Here is a 25113-nt window from a genome sequence, read left to right as displayed (position 1 = left end):
GGACTTGCCTGCACTGACCCAGGTCTCTCAACTCGAGATCAGGCATTGTCTCCAACCGCACCACATTCCTATTTCTCCTCCCCTGCCACAGAGCAGTGGCCAGAGCACCAAAAGGCCCAGGATATCATTTCTTCTCTAACAATTCGCTGAAGGAGATAACAGGTCCTTGAGCTCAGTCCTTTTCTCGTTAGGACCCCACCTTTAGGCGGCTTGTCAGAAGTAAGAGCCTGGCTCCCATTATCTGCCACAATAAACAGGGCGCCAGAGCCCAGAGCCGGGAAACTTGGCCTTGATCGTCCTCAAGGAAGTAATAAATTGTCTAGATTTGAATAAGGGGTAAACATCAAAGGGACCCAGCCTCCCTCCTTAATCAGTCTAATGTTAGTAAGGGGATCGGTTTGCTCTAATTCAAGGCCTTAGGATTTTGTTTGTTTGTTTGTTTTCATCAAGCCTTCAATAGGACCGTGTAAAATAACATTAATAGCTTGGATTTATATAGTGCTTTATAAACTCCTGTGGTACAAGTCTGATCTCACAGATGAGAAAACTGAGGTTTAGAGAATCTTAGTCTCTACTTGGGCATTTTATGACCTTAGAAAAGTCACTTCCTTTCCCTTTTGGAGGACCAAAGTCTCCTCCGCTGCCAAATATGTTTGAACTAAATGACCTCCAAGATCCATTGTAGCTCTATGTGAATTCTGTGAACTAGACCTGAAATGTAAGCAGAGGTTTTCTGGTTCCCAATCCAGTGCTCTTTCTTTTAAATGTTTTATTGAAGATCTTTTTTTTTTTAAGATCATTGTCATTTTCCAATGACTCCCTCCTTCCCTGCATAAATGGAGCCCTCCCTTGTAACAAATAAGCAAAGTCTAACAAGATAAATTAACATACTGCCCAGATCTGAAAACAGTATGGCTCCTGGCTCACTCATAGTCCAGCACCCCTATGCTGAAAAGACAAGAAGGCATGCTTTGTCTTCAGTCTTCTGAATTTGTGATTAGCCATTGCTCCAATGCTCTTTACCCTGAACTATCTTGCCATCACAGACACCTCTCCACAGCTCTGGTCCCCTCCGGTCTTTGGAGAATCTGTAGCTATTTTTAGAGATGCTTTTTGAGCCTAAAGTGAAAAGGGGAGATGTTGGGTCTTTGCACAAACCACCTTGTGCCTGCAAGGGGTTTCTTTTTGTTTGTGTTTGTTTATTTATTTGTTTTCTGAGGGATTGACTCTCTCCGTCTATGAGAAGCTGAGAGATGCTGAAGATTGGTTGCCCAGGAAACACATCCAATACCTAGACTGGTCGCCCATTGCCTGTGCCTTTCCAAGGTGACAGGGATGGAACTGCTTCTCCACATGAGCTTGTCCCTGCTTCCCGAACCTCCCCTCCAAAGGTCTCCCCTTGAGCAGGATTTGGCATTGATTCTCAATGCACTTTACAAATGAATGTACAAACACCATTTCTCATCCACCAGGAATGTGTCTCCTTTCCCCTCCCCACACATCCCTTTCCGGGCTCACTTCCTTCCTGGTGTAATCTGGATCGGAAACAAACCTCACTGTGTACTTGGCTGGCTCCCCAAGGGGGGGGTGGTGGTAAGAAAGCCTCTTGGCTTTCTGTTGGGTCAGTGGCTTAATAGCTCGGCCTGAAGTTACCTTCCGTGATTCAGCTGATTCTCAAGGGACCCAGACAGAGGGAGGGCCAGCACTTCCCTTACTAGTATTCCCAGTGAGCTGTGGTCTTTTTACTAAGCAAGACTTCTCAGGTGTGGGGCTTATCTCTGCATTTATGAATGTATATAATAGGGGCAAAGGAGAGATCCTTCCTCCCACCACCTAACAGGTCCCCCTCACCCCCATGAATGCAAAGGCTACTTGAGTACTGGGTATGTCTCTGTGTACCAGATTAGAAGCCTCAGGCCTCATCCAGAAGGGAACCTGAAGGTTAGAGCACCAGGCCCTAACTGATAATCAGAAGTTCCCATTCCCAACATGGCCACTGACTGGGTGACCTTAAGTGAATCATTTATTATTATTAACAAATCAGAATTGATATGTTATATAGTACTTTTAAGGCTCAGAAAGCCCTTTATAGATATAATTTCATTCAGTCCCTACAACAACCCTGTCAGGTGGTACAAGTATTATTACACCCCCATTTTGTAGATGGCAGAATTGAGGGCCAGAATACTTAAATGACTTGCCCACGGTCAAACAACAGCTGGTACACAGGGGAAAAGTCCAGCACTCCCCCTACACTTCAAACTGCCTCATTCCAATTCGTGTCCTTGGGCCTCATTGGTCAGATTTTCCTCCTACCTGTTTATTAGGCATCGTGAAAGCACAGTAGCTGCTTCTAGACAAGAGAAACACTGACTTCTCTTTGCCTGTCATCTCTAGGGAGAGATTTCCTCCACCTTCACAGGAGAGCCGGGACTAAGGACCAGAATTTCAGAATTAGAAGGGTCCTCAAATATCATTTAATCCTAACCCACACCTGAACAGAAATCTCCTCTCATCAAGGCACCCAGTGACGGAGACCCTCCCATCTCCAAAGGGATGGCCCTAATTCTAAGGGATTTCCCCCCAATGTCAGTGCTCTAGAGAAGCCTGAACTGGGGCCTTGGTGGTCATCTAGTCCACCCTCTCTTTTTATGGATGAGGAAATGGAGGCCCAAAGAAGTGACTTGTCCAAGATCACACAGATAGTGACAGTGTCAGGCTTCACACCCAGGCCATCTGATTCCCTCATTCTTTATTCTACACCTAACAGAGGAAGGAAGGGTCTTTCCCAAGGGCAATTCCTTCAGCTTAACTTCCTATGGAACGGTCTCCAGTTTCCTCACCTTCCTGGCCACCGGCCTCTGAACTTGCTTCCGTCCGTGTCCTTGCTAAAACCTTGTGCCCAAAACTGAACATGGTATTCCAGATGTAGTCTGACCCCTCAGCCCTCAGCTCATGGTGAGTAATCCCATACTCCCCTGGGAAGGGAAATGGAGACAAGAAGGATATTTAAAAGAAGAGGAGGAGGAAAAGGGGAGGTGGGGAGGGGGTAGAATGTTGGGAATCGTATAAAACCCAAGTACACTAGTGGGAGCAGCTCACATGTGTACTCACAGATGCCACATGTGTTCATACAAGTATGCAAGCATACATAATCACTCCCTAATTGAGCTGATACTTAGTAAACCTTAGAAAAGACATACATGTAAGAATTAGCCTAAGCTTCTAATTTCTCTCACTGAAAGGAGTTTTTGTTTGGTTTTGTCCTTAATTCTGTCTTCATCTTTTTGCTATTTTGAGTTCTATTCTTTGAATGTGCCTCTTGGCATCTCTTTTTTTAATATATTTAATTTTTTCCCAATTTCATATAAAAACAATTTTTAACATTCATCTTTTAAAATTTTGAATTCCAAATTCTCCCTCTCCCCTCCCCCCTTCCTGAGAAAGTAAGCAATTTTGTGTAGATTATACATGTTCAATCCTCCCAGCATCTTAGGACCACTTTTCCAAGTCTGGACTCTGACCCAAGTACACTCTTTACAATAGCAACTTGTAACATTTTAATCCAGAATGCTACTTCTCCAGCTATAAACCTTTATGTTCCAGCTCTCCCCTTGTGAGAGGAGAAAGGTCTATCTGTTGAAACAGCTCCTTGACTGAATATCAGGAGGAAATTGGACTTAAAATCCTTCCCAAAAGCAATAGCCAACAAAACTGAGTAGAAAAAAAACAGTCAACTTCCCCCAGCTGCATCCTGAAAAGTCCCTGCTCTCAAAGTGACCCAGCCTGTGCCTTCCAAACCCTTGGATGTGGCTGGGGACTTTTATTTCTAAAGAAGTCAGAAGAGCTAGCCAATCACTCCCTGCTCCCCCCAGCCCTAGCTTCTTGGAGCCCCAGTTTCCCCATTTGTGGATGGGGGAGGGGAAGGACAAGAACTGGCTGACTCTTATTTTGTTCATCAGTAAAATGACAGTTGGACTTGACTTCTAAGGTCCGTTGTAGCTCTAACGTGATGGTCTGCTCCATGACCTCTCAGTTTCCTCCTCTGTAAAATGGAGATAATGCTGCCCGAATTACTTACACACTCACCACAACTTTGTTGTGAAGAAAACTCTTTTAAAAAAAACTTTAGAGTGCTATTAAAATGTGAATTCTTATTAACAGCAATAGTAAGGTAGATTAGCTTTAAGGTTCCTTCTGTCTCCTCAGTCTAGCTGAGTGTCTTACAGGATCAGATTTGAACTCAGGTCTTCCTGATTCCAGGACTAAAGTTGTGTCCACTGTACCACCTAGTAGCACATATACTCATAAGTATGCACTGCGTGCTGTCTGTACATACACACTCATGCTCACACATTCATATACATGCACGTGAAGTCACATTTATAAGAACTGACATTTAGACAGTGCTTTCTATACAGTAACTCAATCTGATTCTTGCAATCACCCTGTGAGTGAGGTATTACAATTATGATTATTTTGCAGATGAGGAAGCTGAGGCTTGGAGGGAGTTTAAGGAACTTACAAATGGTAGGATCCTAACTCCACATCCAGTTCAGTATACAGCCCACATGTGCCTTCACACGTACATATAATCCATACACCAATATACCCCCCCACCTCTATCCAGTCATCCACACATCCACATGCTCGTGTTCATACACACTCCCACAGACATATAAACAACATTCACACACCCTTCTCAGAAGGCTGAAAGATGACTATATCCTCTTGACTGAGCCAACATTGAAGCTGCCTCCCCAGGACCAACGTGGCTCCTGTAGCTGCGTGGGATGGAGTCCTAGATGTTAAGAGTCAAGAGAGTTGGGTCAGTCAGTCAGTAAGAATTTATTAAGCACCCACTGTGTGCCAAGCACTATGCCAAGGATTAGTGATACAAAGAAAGGCAAAAGACAGTCTCTGCTTTTAAACTCACAGTCTAATAGAGGAGACAATATGAAAACAACTATAGGATAGATTGAAGATAATCAATAGAAGGCACTAGTATTAAGGGGGGCTGGGAAAGGCTTCTTGTAGAAGATGGAATTTTGTTATTATTTATCCTTAGTTCTCAAAGAGGACCATGACATCAGGAAGATGCCCCAACTTTTATGTGAATTAGAACTAAGTGAAGGAGGGCAGTGCAAGGTCACCAGCCTCTCTTCTCCAGAGCCATCTGGGTCCAGTGGCCAGATATCGATCAGGACAACTGGAGATGACCCCAAATGGAATTTTAGCTGGGACTTGAAGGAAGCCAGGGAATCGAGGAAGCTGAGATGAGGAGGGAGAGTGTGGGGGACAGTCAGTGAAAATGCCTAGAGGCTGGGGTCTCGTCTTGTGAGAGAAAGAGCAAGGAGGCCAATGTCACTGACTCATTGGACAGCCAGCAGAGTATGTGAGAGGAAGAGGTGGAGTAAGGTATAAGAAACTGGATAGGTGGGAGAGGGCCAGGTTGTGAAGGGCTGTGAATGACCTATAGAGGATTTAATATTTGATTCTGGAGACAATAGGGAGCCACTGATATTTATCTAATGGTGTGGGAGACATGGTCAGATCTGCATATTGGGCCTTGGCTCTGAGCTTTACCGAGTAATGGTGGATGTCAGTTCATCTGCCTGAGACTGTTTCCTCATCCGTAAAATGATGATACTCACTGTACTTTCCCTACCTACTCCCACAGTGCTACTATGAGGAAAGTGCTTATAAATATGAGCAATACTGATGACAAAGCTTGCAGAGCTGTCACCCCTAGGCTAGATCTGTTGCTGTGGGGAATCCTCCTCATTAAGAACCTGCCTCCTGCCATGGGAATGAAGGACTTCAGAGGGCCGGTGCCGTTCTTCTCAGTGCAGCCTTCCCTCCCACACTCAGTATTTTCTGAAATGTATTTACAAGTGTGAAATCTGGATCTGACACCCAGGTTGGGAGGTCAGGGCTGGGCCTGGGGGCTGGCTTTTAGTATGGCTTCTCTCACTTGGGGGCTCAATCCCCAAGTGCCCAGAGCTGCCAGCTCCAAGCCTTTCCAGCCTCTGCACCCTCACAGGGTCCAGGAGTTCATCATCTGTCTGGACGCGTTTCCTGGAAAGGCGGGAAATAAATGCTCACAGTTTACAAGCCAGAAGGCCACTGAAGGAATGTCCCTGGAGGCACAGGGGCATCATCTTAGAACCAATTTCTATTCCTAAGCCCCAAGGGGCAGTGGGCCATACTGGGAGGGCCGGCCAGCCAGCCAGCTGTGGGATTGGGGAGGGGAGGCCAGGAGGGCCCAGGGTGGGCTTTGGGGGCACAAAGGGCAGGCAGGGATCGTCTGCCCCAGCTCCAGATCTGCGTCCAGTTCTTCTTCCTCTCCGGGTTTGCCACTCTGAGCTGGGCCGGTTTGTTATTTGATCTCTATCCTCTCTCGGCCTTTTCTACCGGGTTTCTGTGCTGCTGGGAAGAAAAGCTCTCCTCTTTCCCACGCTCCCCGACACATTTTAATGAATTAACTGGAAGCCCCGCCCCCTCCTGGCAGCCTCGGGCCCCTCCCCCAGTGGCAGAAATCCTTTAAGGTGGCCTGCAGGCCTCATTGTTCGCTCCTGGCTCTTGTCCGGCTTCTCTTCTCCAGGGCTGGTTTTTGTCTGTGTGGTCTGAGCATGAAGTTTTGCAGAAGGGAAACAGAGCAGGGGAGGGAGGGTGCTAGGTTCACAAGGCAATTCCCATCAAATTAAACAGTTGTTTCGACAAAATTGAATTATGAATTATAAAAAGTAACCAGAGGAAAAGGCCTTTCAGGTACCCCCTTTTCCAGAATTTCAGCACAAACCTCCCATTCTCTGGGTTTCCAGGGGTCTGCTCTGCAGCATTCCCCTCCCACCCACTCTCCCCACTAGTGGCGCCTGATTTACCCAAGGCTGTGAGCCACTGGCATCTGTCTGGGCATGATGAGAATTAACAATTTCACAAACATTTATTTAAGGCTCATTACAATTCGTAAGGCTGCGTTCCGAGTGTAGAGGTATAAAAATAATATGTGACATAAGCCCTGTTCTCAAGGAGCTTACAATCTAATACATTCAAAGGTGTGGAAATCGGATATTTTGGCAGTGTGGGGAGCTCCCAGTGTGGTGCCTCCTTCCACAGAATGGCAACTCATCTGTAACTTAGGAGTCTTAGATATTTGCTCGAGCACTGCTTGAGAGGTTAACTGACCTGCCAGGCAAGGGCTCTACCCAGGCCTCCTCTCTCTCAGGCTGGCTCTCAATCCACTTTGCCAGTTGCTTCTCCTGCACGTGGTGCTTCTCAAAGACCTTCACTCCTGCCTTTTCTGTGCCTCCTGCTGCCCCTGCCACTGGCCCTCGTGAGGGGGAGGAAGCAGGAAGAAACAGGGTAAAGGAGAGACTCCAGTGAGAGCATTTGTGGAGTGGGGGTGCCCAGGGATATGTCTCTGATTACAGAGTGGGGAGGTCACCAAACGTGAATCTTTAGGAACCAAAAGCAAACACCAAGGGAAGGAAACTTCACATATAAAATCTTTCCCTTGGGGATTGCTAAGCCTGCCCCATGCATGGCAGGGCAACAGCCAGTTTCATAACTGGACCCACCAAACTCATGAAGGTAAAATATTCAGTAAGTAGAAGAGAAAGAACAAGAGGTTTCACCCTCGGGGTTCAGCTTCTCTTCTGAACTAAGCCATGATAAAAGACTCCTTGAACAAGGAATTTGTCCCTGAAAACATAGCTGGGGTTTGCTTAAATGCTCTGCTCTTGGGCTCCTGGGAAAGAAGTTTGGTGTTTTCTCCATTTTTTTTTCAGCAGCCTTTGAGGTAAAAAGTGCTTCTGCCCAGCAGCAAATCATCCTCACACTCAGGCTTCGTCATCCTCACAGGCTACCTAAGCAGGACTCCCCCTCCCATGATAGCTCCCGATTGATAGCCTGTTGATGGGGAAATTACTCTCTTTCCAGCAGCCGATTCCACTTTTTTTTTTTTTAGGCAATTGGGGTTAAGTGACTTGCCCAGGGTCACACAGCTAGTTAGTGTCAAGTGTTTGGTCTGAGGCCAGATTTGAATTCAGGTTCTCCTGACTTCAGGGCCAGTGCTCTATCCACTACGCCCCCCAATTCCACTTTTCAATAGGGTTATTGAAAAAGTACTATTTGTCTGTACTTCCATCCTTGTCATTCCTAGTTCTGCTGTCTGGGATGGAGGAAAATGAAGTCTATTTCCAAAACAGCCTTTCAAATGCTTGAAACCAGTTGTCATGTCCTTCCCTCCTCATCCCAAGTCTCCTCAGAGCTGAGTATCTCAGGTTTTAACCTGAGCTCCTGAACCTCATCATTGTGGTCCCCCATCCTCTGGACACACTTACCACTATTCTTCCTAAAATGTGGCATTGAACTGTTCTCTATTAAAAGCAACACATTTGGGGTTCATAGGATCATTCTAATTTAGAGCTGGAAGGGACCTTAGAGGCCCTCCTCATTTCACAAATGAGGAAAGGACCCAGAGAGGGAGTGATCTCTCCAAGACCACACATGAGCAAGAATTAGTGGAGCTGGGAGCTGAACCAGTTCTTCTGACTCCAAAACCAGTCCTCCTTCCACCATATCACACCAAAGGGGCTTTTGTTATTGATCTCCTTTTGTTTTGAGGCTGAAAAATTAATCAGGATCCCTAGAAGACTGAAGAGCAAATAATGAAAAAGCAAATAAGAAGTATACCTTCCTGCCCTCATGCCTTTGGAACAAATGTCTTTCCTTTGGACCTGAAGCTCTCCTGATGTGGAGTCATCCTCACCCCTCTCCAGAGTGGCTGTTGATAGTGTCCAGTGGGCATGAAAATCCAGGGCTGGGGAGCTGAGAGGGCAAAGCCCATCAAAGGCTGTTCTGTCCAGGCTGGAAGGGAGTCCCACCAGCCAAAGATTACAAATCAGAAGTGAGGATTTGGAAACACAGAAGCCTGGGGGAAACAATGGCATCCTCTACTGAAGAGGTTGAAGCTGAGAAATGCAATACGTTACCCAAGGTGACAGACCAGAGAGCCAGTGGGAGAGACTCAATGAGTGTCTCCCCCTCCAATCCATCCTGTACCCAGGCTGCCAGATCAATCATATTCCTCCCCTGCTCAGGGACCTACAATGACTCCCCATTGCCTAAAAGCTTCAGTTCAATTCAACAAGTATTTATTAAGTAATCTGTACCAGGCACTGGGGAGGCAAAGGGGGAAAGCACAAACCTATTGGCCTAGTATACAAGGCCCTTCCCAATGTGATCCCAACCTGCCTTTCCGGCTCTGCCTCCCGCTGCTCCCCACACACAGCCCACCCTCCTAACTATAATCTTGCCATTCCCTAAACATCACTCATGCTTTCCTGCCTGCCTTTGTTCACATTGTTCCTTCTGCCTGAAATGCCCTCCCTGGCCTCCCACTCACCCACCCCCAACTCAAGTCCTACCCAACCTTGTAGGACCAGTTCACATGTCACCACCTTCAGGAAGGCTTCCTGACCTCCTTCACTTAGGGCTCACTCTTCCAAACTAACAGAGCATTGGGTCTGACTCTTTCTTACCACCCCCATCGATTAGCTACCTATTTAGGTGAATATATATATATATAGCCTTATGTTATAGCTATTTGTGATCCTACTACCAAGCTCCTTGGGAACAGGAACTGGGTTCTGCTTTCTGTAGCTAATTCACACTTGGAAGCAAAGTATCCTGTCTAGCCGGCTGCTTGAGCCACAGCTGTGGAGAGGGAGAAAAAGCACTTAGTCTAGAGCCAAAAGACTTGTCTGAATCCTGGCTCCACCATTTATTAGCTATGCTCTGTGCCTCAGTTTACTCCTTTGTATAATGGGGATAACAATGAATACACTCCCTACCCAAAAGGATTGTTACGAAGAAAACTTCATCAACTGCAGAGTATTATAGAAATGTCAGCTATTGTTCATTGTCATCTCTGAACAGCCACTGCTGATCAGTCGTTGGCAGAGGGGCCAATCATTTCCTCATCTTTCACCAATGATCCTGAATCTATAGGGATCCATACAGACCAGCCAGGCACTGACCCAGGCTGTGTGGGCCCACGCAGATGGGCCAGGCGGGAGCATCCAGGAGCCAAGCCCCTAACTATGGCATGCCAGAGCCAAGGAACTTTAGCTGGGAGCCCTCACTGATTTAATAGCCTGAGTTTCTGTAATTGTCAGTGACAGTTTTTTCCCACACTGAGATCACAGAACAGCCTTTGTCTGCAGGCACCAATTCTACCCACCCCAGCATGGACCTAAATAGAGTTTTTCTCCCCTTTCCCAATTTTCACTCAAGCCCTTAGGAAGAGTCTTCCAGAGTGTCCTCCTCCTGGTGAGAGTGACCTTTGCTCAAAGTGAATGCTGAGTTCACTTGTCCATAGCATGAGATTCTGTGGTGTGTTTGTTACTTGTTTTGTAAAATGTGTAAAATGATGTGACTAGCCCTGCAGTAAAAATAAAGTTCATAGCTACTAGATATTTTTTAATGACTTTTTTTTTTCATTTTGGAAGATGTCACCATTATTTCACCCCAAACCTAAAACACATTATTCTGAACACGTTTTCCTGGTCTGTCTGCTGTCCAAGTGTTTAGTTTTGCCTTTTTGTGCCATATTCCTTGTGTCATTTACTATTTGGCCTTTCCCACACGTAGCAAGGACAGTCTGACTGGTTTAGGAGAAGCTCAGTGGCAAGGCAAGGCAAGGCAAGAAGCATTTATTAAGCACCTGTACTAAGCCAGGCACCATGACAAGCACTGGAGATACAAACAAAAACGTTCCAGCTCTTGAGGAGCTCACAGTCTAAAGTGGGAGACAACATGTAAAAACATTTATGTACATATCAGATATAGACAGGATAAACTGGGAGATAATCTCAAAGGGAAGGCACTAAGATTAAGAAGGGCTAGGAGAAGCTTTCTGCAGAGGGTGGTGATGGGTAGAGGTGCTGTAAGCATTTACTGAGGACCTACAATGTGCCTGCCACATTGGTTTCCATAAGAATAGGAAGACCTGGGAATCTTGGATGATCTGGATTCAAATTCCACCCACCACCCACCCCACCACCCACTTACCAGGTCTGTAACCCTGGGCTAGTCTTAATCTAACTTTCTTCATCTGTAATTGGAGGATATTACTAGCACCTATATTCACAAGGCTGTCATGAAAATCTAATGAAACAATGTGGGTAAAGTGATATAAAGTGTTAGCCAACTGTATATTTATGAGGACCAAGCTTGTCCCCCAAAGATATTAGAAAATTCACTTTCCTCCCTTGTTTGCCAAGGTAAGGGACTCTGGGTGTGGAATATCACACAGACTGACAGCCTCACCTGATGTGCTTTGCTGAGTTGCTTTTTTTCTTTCTTTTTTAAAAAAAGTAATTTGTTACAAAAAGAGAGGAGGAGGAAAGGTTCTATTTGGAATTAAATGTGATATAAAAACAAAAGACATTAATAAAAATTTTTAAATCAATAAAAACTACAGGAGGTGGGAAACAAACAATATTATAGACCCAGAGAGCGTGGACACACTTTGGAAACGACAGCAACAACAGCAATAGAGGTTAGCATTTGTAAAGAACTTTGAGGATAGAAAACCCCTTTACATATATTAATTTATTTGATCCTCACGACAGCACTGAGAGGCAGGTGCTATTATTATCCCTACTTTACAGAGGAAGAAACTCAGGGTGAGAGAGTTTAAGTGACTTACTAAGGGTCACATAGCTGAGTGTCTGGGCTGAATTTGAACTCAGACTCAGGTCCTACACTCTCCCTACTGCACCACCTAGCTACCACATTAAACAGTATATAAACTTCAGCTATTAGTATGAGCCTGAAGATTGGGTGAACCTATTGCAAAGTAGTAAGAAGCAACATAACGTCATGAGAAAAAACACTAGCTTTGGCATCAGAAATACCTGTGATGGAATCCTACTACTACCACCACTTACTGTATGACCTTGGGCAAGTCACTCCATCTTTCTCTGCCTCAGTTTCTTCATCTTTAAAATGGGAACTATAGTATTTATGTTATCTAATAACCAGAGTGCTCTGTGTAAGGGTAATGATGAAGTTTTAAATAGGTAACTTGATATACGCCCTGTGATCTCTTTATGAGGCACAAACCTCTTCAATTGGGTCAAGAAGGAAACAGATGATTGGCTAACCAAGTAAGCTAACCATGCCCTTGGAGACTAAATAGCTGAAGTAATTTCAGCAGCAGCCAGATAATCAGAGGACTCCAAACCCAGGAGGGCCTTTACCTATACCAGAGGGAATGTTATATCCATGGGTATACTGCTAGATGTTTCATAACTGGCTCCCTGAAGTAGCCCAACACATTTTTAGGTGTAATTTGCGTTATTAACATTTTCTCCATCACTTTCTTGAGCAAAGGGCCCAGGGATGAGGAGCCTATAGCCTCGAGGCCACATGTGACCCTCTAGGTCTTGACTGAATCTGAACTTCACAGAACAAAGCCTCCTGATAAAAGGATTTGTACTGTAAAACCTGGATTCAGTCACAAGGCTGCACCCAAGGACCTAGAGGGCCACATGTGGCCTTGAGGCCGAAGGTCCCCCACCCTGGAACAATCAACAACAACAACGAAGTCCTAATTTGTAGCATTTGCTGATTTCTGAGATGTAAATGCTAACTCTGGAAATGTAACTGCAGTGCGTGTACACACACACACACACACACACACACACACACACACACACACACACACTCTGACCATTTCATCAGAGAAAAGGGATCAGTCGGGGACAAGGCATCTAACAGAGAAATGAGAAACACATTGAGTCTAAACAGAGGGTCACATGACAAAGAGGCTATACCTGAAAAGAGAGAAGCACACCAAAGACAAACATCAACAGCTACAGAAACAGAAGGAAGCAGCCTCAAGAAGCATGACCCCTTGCACTAGAAAAGAATGCCACCTACAGATTCAAGGAAGGACTTCCAGTTATCAGGAGTTGTGAGTTTGGCCTTTGGTGGAACACGTTCTCTACAACTTGTGTCTGTTGTACTACCTACATGGTATGCTCCACTCACCATTATACCCCTAAGTTTAAGCCCACTCTTCCCTTGGACTTTTTATTTGTGTATTTATGGAAGATGTTTCCCAGATTTCTTAGGGATGTTCTGCACCAACTTCTTATTGTTCAGTAAAACACCCTTTAAAAAAAACCTAATTATGTATAGCTGAGTGTCAACGGAAGCAATGGGGGCTTGGGAGTGACAATACTAGAAATCAAGCCTCTCCAGCTTATCCTGGGACCCTTGAGTGGGAACAGTAACTACCCTCTGGAAACACCAACCAGCAAGTGCAAGTTGGGGGAGTGGACTGAGAAGGGTTCCTATGTTAGGAAAATAGTTTGTGACCTTATAAGGTTGTTATCAAATGCATTTCACAACCTGAAATATTTCCTGGGGATAAATCTAGATTTCTTAAGGAAGCCAAAGGTATTCAAAGCCCAGCTGGAAGGCTCTCCCCTCTGTCCTCTGCGTGACCAGTGCGTCTACATCACTCATGGGCCTCTCAAAGAATTAAATAAGCAGGCAGAGCCAAGATGGCGGAGTGAAAGCAGTGACTTGCTTGAGCTCTCCCCCAAACCCCTCCAAATACCTGTAAAAAATGGCTTTAAACAAATTCTAAAGCAGCAGAACCCATAAAAAGACAGAGTGAAGCAAATTTCCAGCCCAAGATAGCCTGGATGATTGACAGAAAGGTATGCCGGGCGGAGAGAGGAGTGCAGTTCAGCAGGCCACAGCTAACCTGGAGCAGGCCTCAGAGGACTGAATCACGGGCAGCTGTGGTAGTTTCCAGACTCCTCAATCCAGGAATGCCAAAGACAACTTAGAAGGTCAGCGGGAAAAGTCTGTTTCTGCAGTGCTAAGAAAGAAGCGCAGGGTCTCAGCCCCATTCCCTGAGCACGGCCCAGGGCGGGAGCTGCCTCCTGAGCTTCCAGCCCACAGACTGAGGGGGAATCCAATGGCTGATCAGAGGGGGATTGCGGGGATCTCTTTGCCAGTGCTGAGGCAGGATTCTTCTGCTTTGCCCGTGCTCGGATCTGGGTCACAGTTCTGGGTGGCGGTGCTGAGGTGAGGAGGAGCACTGGCACAGTGGAGCTTGTAGTGGCTGTGGACAGGAAACCCTCCTCACAGTTCCAGGACAGAAGGGTGTGCTTGTGGTCACTAACAGACCAGAGCACAGGCCAGGAAAGGAGTAAATACCTCACCCCTTATCATACCACCTTGCAATAACTGAAAATTTACTGGTCCCTACAAGTATCTCTGAAAACAGCTGTATAAACCCCGGAAGCTTGGGACAGTATATTCTCCACATTGCAAGCAGACTCTTACCTTAACAAAGAGATTAAAACTCAAGTAATTGGCTGGGATCACGAGCAAACCTTGCAAAAAGAATCAGACTATATTATCTTACTTTGGTGATAAAGAAGATCAAAACATACAATCAGAAGAAGACAACAAAGTCAAAGCTCCTACATCCAAAGCCTCCAAGAAAAATATGAATCAGTCCCAGGCCTTGGAAGAGCTCAAAAGGGATTTTGAGAAGCAAGTAAGAGAAGTAGAGGAAAAACTGGGAAGAGAAATGAGAGCGATGCAAGAAAATCATGAAAAATAAGTCAACAGCTTGCTAAAGGAGACCCAAAAAATACTGAAGAAAATAACACCTTAAAAAATAGCCTAACCCAAATGGCAAAAGAGGTCCAAAAAGCCAATGAGGAGAAGAATGCCCTAAAAAGAAAAATTGGCCAAATGGAAAAGGAAGTCCAAAAGATTACTGAAGAAAATACTTCCTTAAAAATTAGAATAGAGCAATTGGAAGCTAGTGACTTTATGAGAAATCAAGACACTGTAAAACAAATCCAAAAGAATGAAAAATAAACAATGTGAAATATCTCATTGGAAAAACAACTGACCTGGAAAATAGATCCAGGAGAGAGAATTTAAAAATTATTGGACTATCTGAAAGCCATGATCAAAAAAAGAGCCTAGACATCATCTTTCAAGAAATCATCAAGGAAAACTGCCCTGATATTTTAGAACCAGAGGGCAAAATAGAAATTGAAAGAATCCACCGATCTCCTCCTGAAAGAGATCCCCAAAGGAAAACTCCTAGGAATATTGTAGCCAAATTCCAGAGTTCCCAGGTCAAGCAGAAAATATTACAAGCTGCCAGAAAGAAACAATTCAAGTATTGTGGAAACACAATCAGGATAACACAAGATTTAGCAGCTTCTACATTAAAGGACTGCAAGGCATGGAATATAATATTCTGGAGGGCAAAGGAGATAGGATTGCAACCAAGAATCACCTACCCAGCAAAACTGAGTATAAGCCTTCAGGGGAAAAAAAATGGTCATTCAGTGAAATAGAGGACTTTCAAAGTGAGTTGAAGATTAAACGGTCATATCTGAAGAATAAAATTAAGGGACAAGAGAGGATTATACTAGGAGAAGAAGAAAGGGAGAGGTAGAATGGGGTAAATTATGTCACCAAAAAAAACAGAAAAGAAAAGCCTCTTACACTGGAGGGGAAATGGGGGAAAGTGAGAAGGAATGAGTGAATCTTAATTCTCACAGGATTTGGCTTAAGGAGGGAATAACATACTCACTCAATTGGGTGTAGAAATCTGTCTTACCCTACAGGAAAATAGGAGGAGAAGGGGACAAGAGAGCAGGGGGATGATAGAGAGGAGGGCAGATTGGGAAAGGGGGTAATCAGAAGCAAATACTTCTGAGGAGGAACAGGGTCAAAAGAAAGAATAGAATAAATGGGAGGGCAGGATAGGATTAAGGGAAATACAGTTAGTTTTTCACAACATGTCTATTATGGAAGTGTTTTGCGTAACTGCAGGTGTATAACCCATATTGAGTTGCCTGCCTTTTCAAGGGTGGGTGGGGAGGGAGGAAGGGAGAAAATTTGGAACCCAAAGTTTTAAAAACATAGTTTAAAAAAGAATGTTTTCACATGCAACTGGGAAATAAGAAATACAGGAAATGGGGTACAGAAGTCTATCCTGCCCTACAGGAAAATAGAAGGGGAAGGGAATAAGAGAAGGGGGGAGAGAAAGAAACAGGGCAGACTAGGGGAAGGGGTATTCAGAATGCATGCCATCTTGGGGTGGGGAGAGGGGCGAGATGGGGAGAAAATTTGGAATTCAAAATCTTGTGGAAGTAAATGTTGAAAACTAAAAAGAAAAAAAAAAGAAATATCCTGCTATCAGAGTACAAGGGGAAAAAAAAGAATTAAATAACCAGATTTTCTCTTACTCTCTCTCCCTTGGGTATGCACTCAGTGGGTTATCAGCCCCCATTAAACCCATGAGTCTTCTTTGATTTCAAAGACACCCCCAGACTCAACCTTATAAGAAGCAGAATGCTCCCAACCAGAAACATAGTCCTTAATATACCAGTCAGCTCCAGGGACAGTTTCAGAGGTTTGTAAGGGAGTCTGTGAACTCCCATAATAGTGTTGAGGTTTTAGAAGATTCAGTCCTCTTCCACCCATGCTAGTAGTAGCCATTTGACTACACTGCCTTCTTTTAGCCCTCATTTTCCAGTTGTTCAGTGACCATTTGGACTGGCTGGGGGAGGATTCATTCTATGTGACTCTGAGTGCTATGGGGCACAGAGGACTGCTGCGGATCATCCTAGGTTGTTTTAAGAGTTTTACAATCCATTGTCCAATTGTTAGGCAGGCAATTCCAGGAGAAGGCACCTGGGTCACTCAAGGGAGGAGCCTGATCTGTTTCTTCCCAGTGCCTCCCTCATCATTTAATGATGCGGGCAGGAAACTGTGACAACCTGAAAGTCACATCCACCAAGTCATTTCAACTCACTTCAGTGTCCAGCAACCCCAGCCAAGACAGCCTGCAAGCCCTTTTGCTTGCACAACTAACCTGTGGCTTTCAGGATAAAGAAATCTTTACAGACAGAATCATTTCTTACTTGGTTCTATGAAGGTTGACCTTTCCCCCTCATCTTGGACTGGGACTCAAAGAATACAAAAACCTAGTGGTGGGAAGTTCAAGTCCTGGTTCTGACACCAACTTAAACATTTTCACCTTCCTGAGTCTCAGTTTTCTCATCTATGAAATGGGGCAACTAGAATAAAATATAAAAATCAGTACACCCATCTTGAAAGGTTTTCACTTCAAAGTTCTATGATTTCACAGAAATATTGGAATAGTGGAAATATTCCATACACTACCAATCCTTTCCCTACTCCCCCCACCCCCGTCTTGGTTCTGTGCGAGCTCTCTCTCCCTCTCTCTCTCACACACACACACACACACACACACACACACACACACACACACACACACACACACATCTTTGTAGGTGATTTCATGGCCTGCTGTGGCCAAAAGAAAAAATCATCCCCTGTTGGCTAACTTTCTGAAGAGCAGCCTCTCCACTCTTTATCGAGGCTTGTCCTCAGATACACTGTCCCAGTCTATTGCAGAGCCAATACAGGAAGTCCTTCCAGTCCGGGAGATGCTGCCAGATGTTGTATTTTGAGGATAGAGCCTTTAAGAGGTCAGGCTCACATCCATGTCATGGAGAACCATCACAGAAGGGCTTAGTGGATACACAAGGCCTGTGTAAGGAATAATGCACAAAACACATTCTGCTAACTCAAAGCAATAAAGACACCACTGTGCCTTGCTTAGGAGAACACTTTGTAGCTTCCAATTTCACTAATATCTCCTTTGGTACAACTAAAATGTCTATTGTTGGCTACTGTTTCAACCACTAGGTTGTTGCTTGAGCTGCCCTTGGGGCCATCATAGGCCATAGGCTAGTAACAAGGATTAGAGGAATAAGATTAGAAGATATTATTAGGAGCCAGTTAGTTCTGGCCAAACACAGATATGAGCTTCTGTGTGGTTTATTGGAGGTGACTTTCAAGTTGTCAAGGTCGGGGAAGGGGGATGGGGGAGAGGGAGGCAGGAGAGAAGAGAACTTTTCCTATGAAATAGCTATTGGCCATCAAAGTAATTCAATCACTGGCCCTGGGAAGGGGAACTAATTAGAAGTAAAGTGTTCATGCTCGTTTGAAAAGACAGCTTTGCTTGTCTGTGTGCATGAAGAGCTGGGAGAGTCAGTAGTCAGGACTAAATTTGAAAGTCTTTATCCTGCTGGGTCCCCTGGTCACTTTCAGTCAGTTTTCCCTACGAGTTTAGAAAACCTCAGCCATGACTTCTTCATTTGCTTCTCACAGACTTATCCCAGAATAACCACTAGTTAGTTAACGGGGTGGGGCCAGTTCTGGAAGCCAGGGTCTCTACAGCCTGCTATATTTCACAAAGAAGTGCACAAGATAGAGGAAAAACTCCTTTTTCACATTGTATAAAGACACATAATTTCTCAGCACTTCCAAACCACTTTAATTGGGGGAGGGGGAGAGAGGGGAGAGAGAGAGAGAGAGAGAGAGAGAGAGAGAGAGAGAGAGAGAGAGAGAGAGAGAGAGAGAGAGAGAGAGAACATGTCCAAACCTTCATGTTGGGTAGGGGAGGTCAGGAAAGGACCCCACCCCTACCCCCAGACTTCTGAAGTTGTAGAGGGAAGTCATTGTTAAGGGTACAATTGAATTCATTCAGCATCCCACTACCTTCCACCCCAACCTCTGCATCAGAAACATTCAGATACAGCTGAGACAGGCCATTTCTGTCTGACCTGTCAAATCATTTTGGGATCCCTTCTCCTGCCAGCTACTGGCTTCCCCGACTATCGCTGGTTTTCAGTGGAGACAAGCTAGATTTAGCTAAAAGGGATGCTGGACATCATCTAGTTCAACCCTCTCATTTTACAGATGAGGAAACTGAGTCCTAGTATGATTAGTGACTTTGCCAATGGTCACACATTCTTACTTCAGATTCAGTCTTTTCATTATGCCACTGCTTCACAAGAATTTATTCATCTCTATGTACCTAACTAAGCCTGAGCTGGGGAAGGAGAAGGAGATGGAAGATCTGCCCTCCACAAGGCTGCAGTCCCTCCAGGCAGATTTTCTCATATCAGAGCAACAAACAGGTTGATCCTTGACCCCCATCCCCACCTATAATTTGAGCAGGAGGTACATCCTTTTTCACAGGGCAAATGCCCAACCCCCAGTAGTGGGTGGAAAAAGATGGAAAATTGACAGCATTGTCTGACTCTGAGGATCATGACAGGGACACCTTTAGTGGGGCCTCCTCTCAGGCATTTCATCTATTCTGACATTTCTACCCTGATGCAATTTAGTATTCCTTCTTTTGTATCCTTTATTTTATATTCCGACTTCTTCTATTCCTTCTTTTATATTCCTTCTTCTTTATAGCTAAAATTCAGCCACTAGAAGACTTGGTTCCAGGTCTATTATGGACTCAGTTGAATTCACCTTAAACAAGTCATGACATTTCTCAAGAGGAGCCTTAATTTCCTTTTCTGCAAAATGAAGCTGATTTTCATTTAAATGAAAATCTTTAGCCTCCTCGAGTTTTGAATATCAACTGAGATAATGGATGGGACATTGCCTAGAAAAGAATGCTAAAAATGCAGATTCATAAGATCTCAGCTGAAGAGCTGAAGCCAGATCTAGTCCAATCCCCTTATTTTACAGATGAGAGGAAACTGAGGCCTGAAGAGCTTAAGTGACTTTGCCCAAAAAAGGCACAAAGGTCATTAGTGTCAGAAGAGAGATTTTCATTATTTCAGGGTTAACCTTTGAATAGGCATAGATGCCAGACTGCCCTTTCCCACTTTTGTTCTAAAGAAAGGGGGCCTGGGGCAGCTAGGTGGCACAGTGGATAGAGCACCAGCTTGGAGTCAGGAGGACCTGAGTTCAAATCTAGCCTCAGGCACATAACATTCACTAGCTGTGTGACTCTGGGCAAGTCACTTAGCCCCAATTGCCTCACCAGAAAAAAAGGGGGGGCCTCCAAGTGAAGTCTGAATTATTTAATTGGGATATGGACAACATAAGTTAGAAGTACTAGTTAAAGTTACGTAGCAGGCAATACTTGGAAGTCTCCTTGTATACATTTGATGGGCACTCGGTAAATGAATGAACGAATGAATGCAATCCAATATCCAGAACTGTAGTACGACAAAAATGATACTGGAGTTGTTGCTGTCTAGGGGTGCTGGGAACCCTGAAAAACAAGGGTACAGGGTGAGGGTCTGCCTTAAAAGAATTTGACCACTCAAGCCTTCTTTCAGTCCAAGTAGTGAGTTTATTAAGACACCAGTTGGGTGGGTCCGATTCCTAGTAAACCTGCAGTATTTGTGGCAGGCCAGATTTTAAGAATATGTGCATTTGATGAGGATGGTACTGTTATTTAAAAGATAGCCCGGGGTTGTCCAGAGGTAACAGAGAAAGGGGCCCAGATGGGATTAAGGAGTGTCAAGTAAGCTAATTAAGCAATCAAGGTGGGCTGGCATGTGCCAGATGCCTCAGGTGAATGCCACGGATTGGGCCTGTGGGAAAGTCCAGGGCCTTTAGGGGTCCATCATTAGTGCCCCATCAGAGTCATAACCTAGGTTCACCTATGCTACTATTGTATGATTCTGGGCAAGTCATTTAACCTTTATCAGCCTCAGTTTTCTCATCTGTACAATGAGGGGGTTGGATTAGACTGACTATGAAGGTCCCTTCCTCATTCTAAATCTATGAATCTTTTGAAATCTTTTGCCTGATAATAAGCCATACACTATAGCTTACACTATTTCATCCTAGCGCAAAAGTCTCCTTGGTCTTTGAAAATCAGTTGTATGTACCCCATATAGGACAAAATGGTGGTAGATTGAGATCCAAGGCCAATATTCAGCCTAGCTCTTAAATAATCTTCCCTAGTGAATCTACTTCATATAACACCTCACCTAGGAAGACATATTGGGTTCTAGGCCTATACTCAGTTCTTCATCAATTTCACCATCAGGAGAGTTAAATTAGGACGCAGTTGAAGGAAGCTAGTGATCAAGCACTGAGCCAAAACCAGGCCTTGGCCTTCACACACCAGGTGCTTCCTTTCCCAGCTCTTCTGAATGCTGGCTTCAGGATCCCCCCAAAATTTTCACTTTACCAAATTTCCTATCCTCTGCAATGATTCCTCCATTGTGCAAATTGTTGTCTTAGCCAACCCAGGGGGGACCTGAGAGGTACCTTGTTAAGATGAATTCCAGGGCTGTCTTCAAAGTGAACGCAAGTTACAACTCGTCAGACAATTAAGGGACTGCATCTTACTCTGTAAACTCTGAGAAATTATTCCTTTTTAATTTCCAGAGACCACAGAACAAGCTATAAACTGTAAAAACCTAATGAGAAAATTTGACAGATAATGTCTCCTCCTGCAAACATGTTTTAATAGGTTGACTGTTATGTTGGTCAGTTAAAAAAAAAGTGTTTAGAAATTAGTCATTTCAGAATTCTATCTCACCAGTAAGTTTCTTCCCTGGACTTACCTTGAGAAAGCAATTTCAATAGTCAGAAGAGTGGATGATGCTTTTAGATCCAGTGGGAATGGGTTCAGTTTTGGTTTGGACAAAGTAGTCTCCAGGCCAGCCTAGAGTCATAGTATTCAAGGGCCTAGGATTAGAGGTCCACTTTTTGCATGCTTTAACCTTCAACTTCCTGTAATTTGAGGGGCTTAATTAGGAGTCAATAGAGACAGGACGGACCTAGGCTTTCATGGGTACAGAGAACTACCAGCTGAAGGTAAGACAACAAATCTTCCCTACAACTTAAAGAGATCTAAAAAGAGCAGCCTAGAACCTAGGCCCTAGGCCACTGAAAGGTTGTCATTGGCCCAGGGTCACAAAGTCACTAGATATCAAAGACAAGACTCAAACCCAGGTTCTTCTGGCTCTCTATCCAGTGTGCCAAGTTGCATTTTAGGAAAAGGCTCTTTATTTTTGCTAATTACTGAGGGATAGGTATTTCAGAACCATACCCACACTAGACACCTGCGTGCACGCGCGCGCGCGCGTGCACACACACACACACACACACACACACACATACACACACACACCCCTCCTAACTCAAAATGAAGCAGACTAAGCTAATTAGATCATGATTCCCTACTCAATAAAAAAGATGCTACAATTAAACCTCTCCCCAACCTGTCCTGCATCTTTCCCCTCCCTCTCTGGCCTCAGAATATATTACTGAACACTGCAAGGGTGGGTGGGCTAGGCCTCTTCCCCTCAATACTTCAAGACATCACCCTCCTGACTTCATAAGGATCCGACAGGCCACTAGATCAAATCAAGCTTGTGTGCATCTAAAGGTAAAATGCCAAAATGTGGCTTCTTCCACTGTCCTTGATTTTCGAGGAAATTGTTGAGCTGAAGATGGATGAGTATCAGAAAAAGGCATGCAACTTCAGAATCTGTGTGCGTGTGTGCATCCCGTGAGCGTGTGTAACTTCCTCCGCCTGGTAAATAAACTGACATCTTTTTACCTTCATCACACTCCTTTCTCCTTCGGGGGACCGCCGTTCGTCCCGCTCCGCTGTCCGGTTCACTGGCTCCCTCTGCCTGTGCAGCTAGCAAATGAAATCGACGCCAGGGGGTTTTCCCGCAGCTCTTGGACCCTTGTCCCTTCTGCATCCAGGGATTTGACACCCCGAGTAGCTGGACAGCGGCCAATCTTCTGGCCATTTCCAACCTAGGGGTCGTGGTCCCCGGGGTCTGGCAGAGAGGGGCAGCTGCGGGGGGGGTGGGGTGGTAGGGGGGGGGTCTCTTCTCCCGCCTCCGGGCCCGGCCCCACCCCCTAAAAAATCTCCACTTTCGTTCCTTCCTTCCCCGCCAGCCGCCAGTCTGGGGGTGACCCCGCCCCCCAAAGGCTAACCATGCTCCCTCCGCCCCTTGCTCCCACCCCCACGTGGGTTGCAGCCCAATAAGCAGCCCCACTCCCAGCACGGCGGTCGCGTCACGGGTGCACCATTGTTATGCAAATATAAGCAGCCTAAAAGGCGCAGAGGTTGCATCTCTGCGACAGAGCCGAGCAGAGGCCGCGTGGGGCTGTATTTGAATCTGACCCGACAGGACATGCACCCCGCGTTGTAATAAGGAGGCCCCTTTTCCCCCACAGCCTGCCCCCACCTTCCCAGCCCTACTAGTCTTCTCCCGGCCGAGCGAAGCCCGGCAGCAGCCACCTCGCTCGGCCCCCGGCGCGGCTGGATGCAGCGGCGGGTCCCCGTGGCGGCAGGAGGCGGCTTCCCCCCGGGCGCGAGCCGGCTGGGAGCCCGGCCCCAGCCCTCGAACGCAGGGGTCCGGGCAGCGCCGGCCGGTGCCGGGGGCCCGTGTCCAGGACGGCAGCGCTGAGTGGCCGGGTTCTTCCATGCGCCCCTGCATCCCGCGAGGGAGACAGGGGCCGAAGCCGAAGCCCTAGAGCTTCGGGGCCACGACCACCGACGCCGCTGCCACTCGCCGCAACAAGAACAGCAACAGCAGCCGCAGGGTCGAGAAGCGCGACCCGCCTGAGCGAGCTCCCGGCCCTGGAGACTTGCTGGGGCCGCGCCCACCCCGCGCGCCCCGGAGCTGAGGAGGGCCCCGCCGCAGCCGCCGCGCTCCTCCCAGTCCCGGGCTACAGGGCCGGGCCCAGCAGCATGAGCCAGGCGGAGCTGTCCACCTGCTCGGCCCCTCAGAGCCAGCGAATCTTCCAGGAGGCGGTGCGCAAGGGAAACACGAAGGAGCTGCAGTCACTGCTACAGAACATGACGAACTGCGAGTTCAACGTGAACTCGTTCGGGCCCGAGGGCCAGACGGCGCTGCACCAGTCGGTCATCGACGGTAACTTGGAGCTGGTGAAGCTGCTGGTCAAGTTCGGCGCCGACATCCGCCTGGCCAATCGGGACGGCTGGAGCGCGCTGCACATCGCCGCTTTTGGGGGGTCACCAGGACATCGTGTTATACCTCATCACCAAGGCCAAGTACTCGGCCAGTGGCCGGTGATGGCCGGCGCCGCCCGGCCGGGGGCAGAACCGGGGGAGGCGCCGCACACTGCACTCTGCACCCGCCTGTGCGCCTGTCCGCAACTCCTCTGCGCCCTCCTTCCCTCTAGGCTCCGGGAGGGCGCAGGCACAGTGGGAGCAGGGGACAGGACAGCAGGAGACCCGCGGGCCACATCCGTTAAGCCAAGCGCCCAGGGGACCCCCGGGGGTCCGGGTCGCGGAGCAGGCGGCGGCTCAGCGAAGAGTGTTCTGTGTGTGAGTGTGTGTGTGTGTGTGTGTGTGTGTGTGTGCGTGCGCGCGCGTGCATGAGTGTGTGTGCGCGCAAGAGACATGGGGGAGGGGGGAGGAATTTCTCTGTGTGGTTTTTTTTTTGTTTTTGTTTTTGTTTTTGTAAAAAAAAAATCCTAATATTTTCATTTTAAACATCAAAAGCTGCTTGGACTCCTTTTTCTCCCCTCCTAAGACGCCCTCCCCACTCCCCATCCATCCCCTTGGTGACTGACCCGTGATTGCGTCTAGCCTCGGCGGGTGTCTGGGGCTGGGCTCTGGTTTTGTTTTCTACTGTAAAATAGTCTGCCATCTACCTCGGCTGTGCTAGCACAGGAGTATTTGCCGTTTCAGTTAGAAATCTGGTCAGATGCTTTAAAAATGGACTTTCCCCTCGGCCTCCTGGGAACACCCCGTCTGCTACCGCGAGCGGCCCCCCTCTCCCACCATCCACCCGCTCTTTTTGCTCTCCAGACTCGCTAGGAGAGGCTCCAACCAGCCAGCCCCGGATGTTGTCCTTTTTTATAAAGTATTCTGGCACAGAAATTGATTCCATTTCCACACTTAAGCGTTCCTGTCGCTGTTATCTGGGTTTCCTATGTTTCTTCCTTAAAAAAATGTAAAAGAAAAACAAAAATCCTTCCTAGGATCTAAAACCGAGACAGGATTTTGCATCTTTTGCTTACGTCTGCGGGGTGGGTGGCTTCCACCTGGAAGATCTTTTTTTTCCCACGGTTTAAAACTTTAGACCAAGAACTTTCCTTGATTGTAGTATGTTTGGAGGGCTAGGGCTCCCTCTATCCATCATCAGCATACAAATCTTTGGGATCTCTGGTTCTGGATCTAATTTGTTGGGTTGGGGAGATTGG

General features: G+C 46.3%; 1 protein-coding gene and 1 long non-coding RNA gene across 2 annotated transcripts in view; one reads left to right on the top strand and one right to left on the bottom strand.

The window, feature by feature from the left end:
* Positions 1-22833, bottom strand: part of LOC144455885 (uncharacterized) — a 38359-nt gene extending 15526 nt beyond the window's left edge. Inside the window, exon 1 of the long non-coding RNA XR_013484712.1 lies at positions 22484-22833. This is a non-coding gene — a long non-coding RNA (uncharacterized LOC144455885). The remainder of the gene's footprint in view (positions 1-22483) is intronic.
* Positions 22834-23632: 799 nt separating this feature from the next.
* NRARP (NOTCH regulated ankyrin repeat protein) lies at positions 23633-23978 on the top strand. Its single transcript, XM_078149944.1, is given in 2 exon segments — positions 23633-23911; positions 23913-23978. Coding segments are annotated over 2 exon segments (345 nt in total).
* The last annotated feature ends 1135 nt before the right edge of the window (positions 23979-25113 follow it).

The sequence above is a fragment of the Phascolarctos cinereus genome, unplaced genomic scaffold (assembly GCF_003287225.1).
Source record: "Phascolarctos cinereus isolate Bilbo 61053 unplaced genomic scaffold, phaCin_HiC Scaffold_2;HRSCAF=192, whole genome shotgun sequence".
In the NCBI taxonomy this organism is placed as follows: Eukaryota; Metazoa; Chordata; class Mammalia; order Diprotodontia; family Phascolarctidae; genus Phascolarctos; species Phascolarctos cinereus.
The sequence above is the reverse complement of the archived record's forward strand: the minus strand, read 5'-3'. Positions and strand labels throughout refer to the sequence as shown.